Consider the following 12,715-nt stretch of genomic DNA (forward strand, 5'->3'; position numbering starts at 1 on the left):
TTCTGTTAATTATGTTTATGCTTCATGAGAGATGTTTTGCATATTTCGGATTCATAACGAGGTCTTTTAGGTTTTGTAACGTTAGACATTTTTTATCCAACACGTTTGTAGCTGCAGCTGTGGTAACTAGAGCAACCCGGATGCTGAAACACTACTGACTTCGTGATTGGTAGATAGGTGGAGGGTGGCGCGTCAGGCCAAAACACAACATGACAACATCAACATCAGTTGAGGGCTGCAACTTCACTTTTTAAATGACAATATCCTGGCTGGACTACTGTTGTTAGTGATATAAGTATTTGAAATGAACATGATTTCCTAATGTCTAGTTACATATCAGGGCCATTTTATGATTAATTGAAAAACATTTCTTACATACGGTTCCTTTAATTAAATCTATAACTTCATCACTTCATCACATGGGATTCATTTGATCCCTGGCCAAAATATGTGGTATAAAAGTGCAATCAGTGCTGCGTGTGAAAGGAAACGAGACACCAGCGGTTCGATGGCGCTGAGTGAAGCTCTCGGGCTCTGAATCATATGAGCCCCCTGTTGGCTCATAATTCATTTACATATCTTTGTGTTTCATTCCCATAATTAACAAGTCCACAGATAATGCCAGTGCAGGCCCATTACGTGTTCCAGCATGTTTACACATCAACACAGGTAAGATATGCTGTTATTTTAACTTGACTTGGGTTTATTCATTTTCCAAATATATTACATTTGCTCAATAGTAGTTCCTATTTGATGCCATCCATAGATTAAATTGGAATAAACTTCCTGATCAAGCATTAAAAATGAAAACTGTCATTTCACAAAACACAAAATGCATTTTTCATTTCCGGGTGAACTCTCCTTTTAATGTACGACATTAGGAATTTAATCCAATTTCATCTCTGGAAATAGTAGCTCCTACTCGATGCCATTCATTGATGAAATTGTAATCAACTTCCTGATGCAAAGTGCAAAAATGAAAACTGTCATTTCAGGTTGTTCCAAACGCAAAATCTGCTATTTTGTTGTGAAAAACAAGAAAAGGAGATTGGCAATTGTCTCAAATTTGGTACTTTTTCTCATAAAATAACAGAAGACTTTGAATATAAGGCCACTTTCATTGTCTTTTATATTACTTTTATTGTTTTGTTGTGATGCTTGACAGACATGGTCACTATGAACTTTCACTGTATGCAAAAGAGTTGTCAAAAAATAACAGCATACAGGTTTTGATTTACATGAATATTGGGTTAATTATTCCTTTAAATGTTGCAAAACACTTAACAAGCTTGACTTTGGATTGCTGTAATGAAATATTTCAATTAGGATTCATTCGACAAGGCATTATTGATTGAATATGCATGTCATTCTTGGCTGTGACACGAGTGTAAGTTTCTGCTTATGGGGAACATTTGACAGATCTGATCATTGTGATTTCTATTCTGAAAACTGACACGGTAATGACAGCTAATCATTATCAGCCATGCAAAGGTTGACGCTCTCTCTCCTAATGAGCTGTCTGCCTTCTGAATGGCACAGCACTGTTTCCTCACTCCGTTTGAAAGGTTACGATTCAGGATGTCAGCAACTTCTGTGAGAAACAAGGACAAATGCGGTGCAAAATGAAAAGTTTTCATGCAAGCATTGAGACTAAGAGAAAAACAGCATTGGTGCAAAGTTGAGAACAAGAGATATTGAATTGAAAAAGTTTAATTTGTCATGTAGGCTAAAAATGTATTATATTTTTTAACCCATTCCTTTCCATATAGTTTTTTAAAGTTCCTCTATTGTGCTATTTTAAAGGCTCCTAATTTTATATGGTTTACATGGCAGCCAAGGCCAAAAAACACTTTTGGATGACAAAACCAGTCACATGGGTCAATTGTTTGAAAATTCATATGAACATATATACATCATATGAAAGCTGAATAAATAAGCTTCCCATTGATGTATGGTTTGTTAGGATAGGACAATATTTGGCCGAGATACAACTATTGAACATCTGGAATCTGAGGGTGCAAAAAAATCAAAACATTGAGAAAATCGCCTTCACTCTTAGAAAGAATGTGTCAAAAATGACACAACCTGTGTTAAATTTTAACACATCTGTGGGTGAGCTCCAGGACTACTAGATTTGTTAATTTCAACTCATTCACTGTGTTAATGAGTTTAACACACTAAATGTGTCAGAAAGGTTAACATAAAGATGTGTAAAATATGTGTAAACATGTGTAACATTAACACATTATGTGCTATCCTTGGTTACACACACTGTGTTAAGAAAGGTATCTAAAATCCTAAATCCTAAACAAAATAAGCATTTGACAAAATAAAGTCTGTGGTTGATTATCTTATTTATTATAATGACTGACATATCAACAATTAAATTCAATCCAGAATAGAACAATACAATTTAAAGCAGTCAAAAAGGAAATGTCCAACATAGGATAAAACAGTTATTTTCTCAATCTCATTAGGTAACATAACACACTTCCCCACCTTCAAAATAATTTCACTTATTTCCAAAACATTTTTGGCTTGATGTACATTGGTGGCCAAGTTTAGAAAATATTAAGCATTTTAATGTTTTTGAAAGAAATCTCTTATGCTCACCAAATATTTTATTTGATACAAAAGTACAGTAAAAACAGTTAATATTGTGAAATATTATTACAATGTAAAACAGCTGTTTTCTATTTGAATATATTTAAAAAATATTATTTTATTCATGTGATCAAAACTGAATTTTCAGCATCATTACTCCAAGTTTTCAGTGTCACATGATCCTTCAGAAATCATTCTTATACGATGATTTGATGCTCAAGAAACAGTTCTCATTATTATTATCAATGTACTCCTCCATCTTTTTCACAGCATTGAAGTAAAAGTGATCATAAAATCAGTCTTTAATAAGCCAATCTTTGGGAATAAGCATTTTGTTCACCTTTGGGAAAAATACATAAATGAACCTAAACCTAAATGAACTTATCCTGTTCAGAACTTAGTCTTGTTTAGCCAGACCTATCCCTAGACTCTATTGCAGCTTTTCTTGACCAAGGACCACCCAAGAGGACGTTTGACTGACATGTAACGCAACCAATCACAGTTCGTTTTGTTCTGAGTCATGTTTAGGGGCGTGATAGTATATGATGTTGATGTCCCTACAATAACAGACTGGCTGCATCTAATAAATTATTCATTCAAGAACGTTAAGCAATTTTATGGCAACAATGGAGCCGCGAACTTCAAATACTTTTGAAAATCCAGCGTTTAGTTGATCCTGGTAAGCGCTCATTGTCACAGTTGTAAGCACAATAGCATTCTTCTTCCACGAGGGGTTTTGGTGTCACGGCATTTGTTTCCAGGCGAACGGATAAAGAACACGACACTCACATCTCCTGAACATCCTGTAGAATTCAACCAATCAGATCGCGACTTTGAAACTCCTGAAGTGTTTCCAGAAAAGTGTGACATATGCATCAGTCCCGTTTCCTGGATGCAAACGTGTCCACCAACACAAATGTGCTCAGTTCTTCTTCAGAGAAGATCGCAGTTCCAACACTATATAAAAATATAATAGGGAGAGAGAGAGGAGAAAATTACACAAGCATCAAATTGTTTTTAATCTCCATCATACTATAATTCAGAATATATATATATTTGTAAGTAACACTCTTTTGTCAGCACATTCAAACATTTCAGTTAAACTGTAAACTAAATTATGCCAGATTAAATTTTAATACTTACATTTCCTTAATTCTCTCCAAAAATGCTGAGATTCGTAGGCTTAACTGCAATCAGGGATTTAGGCTAGCCAATTTCAACTTGTTTGCAGTGAAGGGACAGCTGTTTGAGACAAATACACAGTAAGATACATGATGCAAGAAATCCCCATGTGATGATCTTTTTCTTTCCCTCAGTAGTTAACCTACCTGTGCGCTGATAGGCTGCTTATTAGGCACCTTCCTGGTCAGGTCGGACTCCTTGGCCTAATAATAGATCAAAAGAATGCAAAAATAAAAACTTAAGTTGTTTAGAATGCTTGATTTGATATGAATTAATGATTTAGTGAGTTTTACTGCAATGCTTACCTGAATAAATTAAATCTGGTGAGACTGAACATGGTGGTCGGTGGAAAATGGTCCATCTTCTGATTGGTTCATTTGCTGTGTAATAAATATTAGACATAATGCAAAGGTCACTTATTTGATATAAAGTTAGCACATGTAAGTTATTGTATGCTAACAGTTAACGTTACCTAGCCTGCACATCACTGGCTCAAGAGCACTTATGACATATTGCTAATCATTTCAGCAAACTTTCAAATCCACTACTACGACTACATTTTATACGTAACGTTAATCAAATTAATAAAGAGTAGACGATTTTTAAAACACCCTTACAGATAACATTTTGTGTATTGTAAATCGAGTAGCACTAAGTTACAATCTAGGTGCGGTCACGTTTACCATTGCTTGGCGAAATTTTGCGTGTAAAATCCATTTATTAATAAAGGTCTCTTCATTATCTGGAATTTCGTGTGAAAGTGGAAAAAAATTATGCCGATTTTGAATCGGGGTTTCCACGCAAATTCGCAGCACTGATCAACATAAAGCTGCTTGGTTTAAGTTAACTTAGCCGTGCTTCAGCTAACTTTAACGTATTGACAATAGTCGAGTTCTTTGCCCGCAAAATCTCGTCGTAACCTAGCTTTTAAATCAGTATTAAAATAACAGTAGCAGGAAATATTGTTTTTGTAAATGAACATGAGTAAAAAAATTATAATTCAAGTACAGCTTACCTCAAGAACCTTGAGCATCACCGGCGTGATTCGGCGCGAATCATCTCCTCCCTGGTAAAGAGGTGGTTTTCACGAACAGTTTTGACGCGAGGGGTAGTCGATAACGAAGTGATAAGGTATACATGTTTTATTTTCAACAATATAGTAAAAACAAAATAGTTGCTGACTTGCTGTCGTTAACAGACTTTTATCTACTAACGTTACTGAACTGACTGGAACTGGATTATGTTCACTCAAAAGTCACCTCACCTTATTGGTTGGTTCAGTTCGACTAGCTAATTTAAATAACGGTCGCGTTATAAAAAATAACACATTAAAGTGTGTAAGCACATCAGTCTACTCATATTGTGTTAAATGCTTTGAGTAAATACCCAAGTTGTGTAAACTTTAAACTACACATGGATATGTGTAAAATAGATTATTTTTTTATACACAGTTTTAGTTAATATTGACACAAAATGTGTAAATTAGAGTGTTACACATAATTTGTGTAATTTTTCTACACATTCCTTCTAAGAGTGTTTAAAGTTGTTCATTTATGTTCGCGATTGTGCTGCATTCACTCACAAAAATAAATGTTTTATATATTTACGGTAGGAAATTTACAAAATATCTTCATGGAACATGATCTTTACTTAATATCCTAATGATTTTTGGCATAAAAGAAAAATCGATCATTTTGACCCATACAATGTATTGTTGGCTATTGCCACAAATATACCCGTGCCTGGTGTGACTGGTTTTGTGATCCAGGGTCACATATTATATATATTGTATATCACCTAATTTCTCAAAGAGTCTGGAAACAATTAATTTAAAGATTCAGTCTCTCTGAACCCCTCCTTATCGAAAGACTCTGATTGGTCAGATTACCCAGTCGGTCGTGATTGGCGCGTGTCGGAAACGAAACGCCTCTTTCTTACCGTAGTTTCAGCTCCGGAGGCTTCCTCAGCGCGTGAGACACAGTGACAGGAACAATGCCGTCTGCTTTTCCATATCAATTCAAGCCTGAGTCCTCTTCCTTTTAAACTGCTTGCAATACAAAAGTGGATTCGCCTCGCAGAAAACAGCATCTTCTCAAACTAAACTTCCAGTCTCGGCTACAACTGCAGTGTCTGAGGAGAAAAGTAGACGTTTGTTGGCAGCCAATGAAGAGCACAGGCTGGCATTATGCAAATGTGTTACAAACCTTAATTTGTTCATGCAGGAAATAAGACTTGAATTACTGACGACTCATTTCAGCAGTTCAGAATTGATTCTTTCTTTTAGGAGATAATAACTTTATTTGTCATGCAACTGATCTTTACAATTTTACAGACCTTTTACATTCACAAAAAACATCTATATTACACACTGCATGGTAATACAACAGGTAAAAGCATAATGGAGCACTTTAATATCTGAAAATATTGCTGTGCTCATGCAGTGTGAGAATTACTGTTATTTGTAAAAAAAAACGGCATTGAGGATAAAAGAGCAAAATAATATTGATGCAAACTTGATTGAATTGAAATCAAAGTTTGTAAAATGTACAACAACAGCTCAATGAAATGAGTTATTTAAATATTTATATATATATTTGATTATCTGCTGTGCACGCACTCATGGTTATTATTACTCGCTACTGTACACCCAGTCATTTGTACATTCATAACATATTTCAACCTCGTGAAATATCATGTTCTAGTGGCTATATTGAGCGCACCGCCCTGAAACACTGTACTTGATCCTTCCATCCTAATTTAAAGGAATAAAGTTACCTACTATTAATTAGTAACTGTGTCATGTACCACCTAAATGCAGTCTATTAATTACCAGCTCCTTAATTTTCAACTCATTTTGTGTGAGAACATCCTTGTAGCGACTCGTCACAGGTTTACAGGCGAATCTGGTCGAGTACAGTATGCCATGAAATACAAAGAATATGTTTTTAAATGAATGCAGACAAGCATTTCTTTAACGAGTTACAAAGCCACGTGGCAACGTCCCGCAGGTTGTTATAAATAGCCGGGTCAAGAGCCCTGGTTACACGGGCCAAGTTACAGTTGGCACTTATATGAGCTGCTTCTGAAGCCAGAGGCTCATTTAACAGAGAACAGTCAGACGGGTAAACATTTATTTTTTTATTTCATTATTGCAGAGAAATACTCTCTTTTATTTTGACAGGACCGCAGGATTGGATGCTGCGCACTTATGAAATTGCAATTAATATTGCTATAGCAGTAAACACGATTATTGCTTTTAAATAGCATTAAAGACCAATCCAGTTATGCTATTTTAGAATTAATCACGGAAGCAATTTCATGTGGTATTGTTTTTGCCTGATAAGTGATGATTCCCTGCTAAATGTATTCTATAAAATGTGCAAATGTTCCAAATAGTATTTTTATTTGTCTGCATTTGTTTTGTACTGCGTTTATATTTAATTGCCTGCCCTGGTTAAATGAAATAGCTTAATCAAATGCATGCTAGATGAGCTATTGTAAACAAATGCACATTTCATGGTTAGTTTATGCAAGGGAACATTGCAATCTTGTAAAATCCAATTTCGTTCTTCCACTGACAGCTTCATCTCCGCTTACAGCAGGAGTCTCTACTACAATAATGGACAAAAACGCAGAGGTGTTAGTATGTGGCTCTTCAATTATGAAGGATGTCTGGGAAATCAGGCTGAGGGAGCATCGACAGAAACGACAGCTGGAAGAGGAGAGGGTACGGAAGAGTGCTCTGGAAAGGTGAGGACCTGCCGAATCTCTAATTTGACTGCATTTGTCAATCAGAAAAACTCTCTAAAATGACCAACTCAGTGTTTATAAAACTACTTTGTGGCTCAAAAATGTCTTAAAGTGCATTTGAGGCAGTTTGCTGATATATTTTGTTGATGAAAATATTTTTAACCCTTTGCATTCCACAGTTTTGTAATATGATCATGCTATTGCTGGTATCATGCCATGTCAAAATTACTGTAATTATTAGTTTCCAACTTATAAAAAAAAATATGGGGTTAGAATTGTTGCATTATTCCAAATAAATTCAGATTCACAAATAAATGTGAAGAGATTCACAAAAATTATTAAAATTCACAAATAATTGTTTTTTGTTTTATCATGTTAAATCCATGAAATGTTCTCTTTAGAATGCAACAAGCTGTCAGACGTTTAAAAAGAACCCACCTATATATTTTCTACAAACAAAATGAATCGTAATACATGTATTTAATGTTTAAAAATACTATTTTAAAAGCTCTATGCAACGTTAGATCCTCGGAGCTGCCATTAAAACTGCTTGCCTGAAGAAGTGTGAAATGCTGTTGGCTGTTGTGTGACAGCAATTTCACCAATTACACAAACTCACATGTTTATCACGAGGCCGAATGCTGTTTCTCTGGCATTTTTAAAAGTTTATAAAATATAATACTGTGGCTTGGCTTAATACACAGCAGTGTAATGGTCTAAAGAAATCCAAATTTTAAACATCTTTCACTGTACCAATTTTATGGGCCTTATACTTCCTATTCTGCCAGTGCATATGAATAAAATCACAAATTGTGATTGGTTGGAGCAAGAGCGTGCTATGATTGGCTGTTATCTGATTGGCTTAAGTAGATGGTGGGTGGAGTCCAATTATTTGTGGATTTGTCTGCACATCTTGACACTACAAATGTTTCAAAATCCACAAATGCGTGCAGGGATCTGCAAATGCACAGAAAGCGATTCACAAATGAATGCAAGGCAGAGTTGTGTTTGCACACATAAAACACAATTGTAAATATTTTTATTTATTTGCAAATCTCATTTTATTAGTTTTTGTGAAACGCTTTACATTTATTTGTGAATCTCAATCTATTTATTTGGAATAATGTAACAATTTTAACCCCGTAAAAACTGACATCTTTCTCGAACTCATAACTGCAAGTTGGAGAAATGCACAATGATGCATTTTGAGCGTTGATATAGAACATAATAATTTCTGACAAAGACAAGAAAAGTCTCTGAGTCATCTCATGATTACAGTAGCTCTGATATGGCATGAATGCAGCGTTTGTATGTTTGATCCTGCCTCTCTGCATATTTTGTTTGCAGATAATAAGGCCATTCAGAACTAATAATGAGCTTGTGGCCGCTTCAACTTTAATTGTGTTAATATTAATTTTAATAACAACAGCTATCTTTAATTAATCTGTTAAAACAAAAGAAGCTAACTCAAACCACATTTCATAATTAATGAGAAATCATTTTCATTTGTTGTCCGTTCAAATTAAAATGTTCATAGAATCAATCAAGACTGGCAGACGCGTATGTCCTCCAAGATAAAAACCCCTAAAAGACTGGAGAGAAAAGCAAAGGTTCCTGAAGAATCAACTCTTGATGCACACAAGGCTAAAAAGGCGCACCTGGGAAGGCCGCAAGGTTTCCAGAGCAGTCGGATTCAGAGGCAGGTGGACCCGACGAAAACAACAAAAACCAACAAACTGGCCCTGTTACGTCACCTCAATGAAAGCTGCCCGGGATTGATGGTGTGGTCGAAGTCTTGGAAGTTCTCGAAGCCTTTGCCACAACCTGAAGAAAGTCCCTGTGCATTCGATTGGGGACAGTCATGGAAGTTTCTCAATCTTCAGCCAAGCACTGACGGTAAACCCTGGTTTGATCTTCGGTTTGACACCAACAACAACATGAGCTCCAATGACATGTTTCTGTGGGAGAAGCTCAGCAAAGCATTAGACTCCGAGCTCATTCAACAAGATCTGGCCAGTACCGAATGGGAGAAGTCTTGGATATTCACTCAGAAACGAAAAGAGTCTCATGAAGGCACTAATAAAAGTGAAAGCAACACATTTTACAACCTGTGGAGGGATCAGAATCAGGAAAGTGCATCAGACTGGCACGAATCCTGGAAGACAATGAAGCCTGTGAAAGGAGGTGATATCATGCCCGATTCAATTCAGCCCTCAGCTAATGAGAAAACACAACGTGAATTACCATGGGAAGATTCTTGGATGTACTTAAAGAAGCAGCTTCATATGAAGTCAAAAACAGGTAATAACCTCGGATGGAGTGAAGCTTGGAGAGTTGCAAAAGCTATATCACAACAGGAGACGAAATCAATCAAATCTCAAGCGGTGTTGCCTAAGGAACTGCATCCGGACATCTGCAACGTGATAATGAATGTGCCTAGAGAGATGAAGCGCACAATTCAGTTTGGTGGGAGGGATGCACCGCCTTCTGATTGGGAAAAATCATGGACGACCATAAAAAATCTGTTGGAGTATAAAGAAGAGATAAATAAAGCTGAATGTAGGGAGGTGGAGGTGAAGGTTGAGACACCGAAACCAGACCATTTAAAGCAACAAAGTGAACATGTGAAATTCAACGTACTTGCTTTGCCAAGAATGCAAAAGCGAGGAGAGATGCTCCAGTTCTCAGAGCAAACTGACTGGAAGGATTCTTGGAAGATGCTGAAACGCCAGCGTAGAGAAGAAAGAGCATTAAGGAACCCGAGACGTCCACTTCCACAGTTTTCCTCCACATCACAAACTCTCACTGAATGGGCCAGTTCTTGGAGGTACACAAACTTAACACTCAATCAAGACAGCAGTTTATGGCAGCAGGGTTGGTCCGCCAATGCTCAGCCCAGACCTATTAGAAGAGTGCTAGAAAATGAGGATTTCCCGCATAATGGACCAGCAGGGGTTCGTACCTGGGCTGAGTCCTGGAGGACTACGAGACGTCAGCATCTTCTGGAAAGACGAGGGCAAGGTGCATCAACCCAGCCAGTGCGCCAACAGACATACGCAAGATCTGTGGCAGACTGGGAACAATCATGGGAATCATCAACTCATCAGCGCAATCATGATAGACCCTCCATGACCGAGTGGACGGATTCTTGGAGGGTCTCCAGCTTGGAGGATTTCCAGCCTGAACATACTTGGTTTGAGAAATCAATGGAAATCAAAGGCAGAAAGGAACTTCGCAGAGCATCGAATGCATTTAGCAGATCATTCGATTATCAGACCTTCAAAGAACAACATCCCGCGAAAGAGTGGAATGACTCATGGAGGGTTAGGAAGAGGTCTGATGGTCCTGGACTTGCACATCTCATAAAAAAAGAAGTTCTAGATTGGGATAATTCTTGGATGTTTACTGGCACAGAGTTTTACCAAAGACAAGGTGAATGTTATTTGAATTTCCAGCTAACGTCGGATGTCAGTAGCATTGCGATGCTCAAATCCGTCCAGATTGAGAGCGGGTCAGAGTGGGGTCGATCATGGAAGATGTCAAACCCACAACCACCAAAGAACATCGCCTCATGGCCTGATGCAAAGCCAAAGTCATTCAGTGCACAAAACTTCATCCTTTGGTCAAAACACAAACACGTCTATTATTTACCTTCTGCTTTGGTCAAAGACTTGAAGCTGAAAATCTGGAGCAAGTCCTGGAGGTTCATGAAGATGGACCTTGACTCAAAGCATGGGAAAAACACTGCTTCGGCTGAGGATGAATCTGTGATAATGACAAAGACTGCAACAAAAAGACAGCACATTTACTCAAGCATTGATCAGCAGAAACCACAACAGAAGAGATGGAGCGATGCATGTAAAATAGCAAAGACGCAACCACGACCAAAGCGTAATGTTAGATCTGGCAACAAGGAAGATGAAGATGGAAAAGGAAAGTTTGCAGAATGGATGGAATCTTGGAAATTCTCAAATAATTTAAAAAGCCATGAGCCTGCAATGGTGTCTATATCTCTGAGCGATTGGGAAAACTCCTGGAAGTTTCTGCTTGATCAGTATGCGCCAAAGAATGGCCCAAAAACAAGCAAAAGTCGGTAAGGATTACCGAGCTGAAGAGTACGGCTTTAGAGAAATCATTTAAAATATATGACGAATGATGTTTTTAAAACTTCTACAGATGCAACCCACAATAAAGTTGTGTAGCATGTGCAGACAAATACATTTTGTTTAATTTTTTGTGTCAAAGTACAACAAACCAACAAATCATTATTTTTGATGCAGTCACTCACACACAGCTGTGAACTGTGGCTCTAGTTCAAGTTTCAATGCACATAATTTATTCTTTTTCAAGTCATAGATAAATGACTTGACGTGCATGTGGTCAAGCACTTTCTAACATAAACACGAATGAAGTGTTGTTAAATTTGACGCAGTGCTGTAAACTGCAGTAATACTGCCTGCAAACGACCACACTTATACTTGAAGATACTACTATAATCAAATGTGTAAAAAAAAAAGTGCACTTAACAGAAAATTACAAAACAACAACACAGAAAATACAACATACAAATGTATCATTGATCAGTGCTGATTTTAAAGACTTCTAAAGACATAAATTACTTTTTATTTATTTTTTATTTAATTTTAATGTTAAATTGTGAACTCAAAATGTAAAAAAAATTATGGAAATCCGGTAATACATAATATATCACCATTTAGTATCATTAGCACTAACACATGTAGGATGTTTAATTCATTATAAATCAAATATACCCTCACAACACAGGGTATCCCATACTGCCACCTACTGGCAATGAAAAGCATAACATTAGCATCAATCCTTACTGACAAGCATAGGTAGTTGATTTATGTTGTAATTAAGCTGGACTTTAACCCAGGTGATCATATTGATTGAAATGGTCGTGACATCTTTATTTCCGACAAATTACTTGGCATGTATCAATATTACATTTCCACTAATCTCCCTTAATTAACTGATTAGCTAATGATGTGCTGTATCTCTGTTTTTTCCTGTTCAAACAACTAAAAATAAACGTGAAAAAGTCAAATATGGTTCATGGCAATTACTTCAAGATAATAGTTTCTATTCTATTACATGATATCTCAACCCATCAATTTGGCTTGGTTGACAAACTTAAATGATTGCTTTTGTTTAGTTA

The 12,715-nt window shown here is 36.7% G+C and overlaps 1 protein-coding gene across 5 annotated transcripts in view; it reads left to right on the forward strand.

Moving 5' to 3' along the window:
- The window catches only part of LOC311076354 (uncharacterized protein), a 43,868-nt gene extending 31,832 nt beyond the window's left edge, over nucleotides 1-12,036 (forward strand). The window contains exons 2-4 of one of the 5 annotated variants that reach the window (XM_084104514.1): nucleotides 609-669; nucleotides 7,386-7,536; nucleotides 9,074-12,036. In XM_084104514.1, the coding sequence (XP_083960640.1) occupies nucleotides 609-669; nucleotides 7,386-7,536; nucleotides 9,074-11,633 (2,772 nt within the window). In that variant the 3' untranslated portion in view covers nucleotides 11,634-12,036. Of the gene's footprint in view, nucleotides 1-608; nucleotides 670-6,979; nucleotides 7,537-9,073 lie in introns of those variants that run through there. The other 4 variants (XM_084104513.1, XM_084104515.1, XM_084104516.1 and 1 more) reach the window with 4 other exon arrangements.
- The last annotated feature ends 679 nt before the right edge of the window (nucleotides 12,037-12,715 follow it).

Source organism: Abramis brama (genome assembly GCF_963993115.1).
Source record: "Abramis brama genome assembly, chromosome: 25".
In the NCBI taxonomy this organism is placed as follows: domain Eukaryota; kingdom Metazoa; phylum Chordata; class Actinopteri; order Cypriniformes; family Leuciscidae; genus Abramis; species Abramis brama.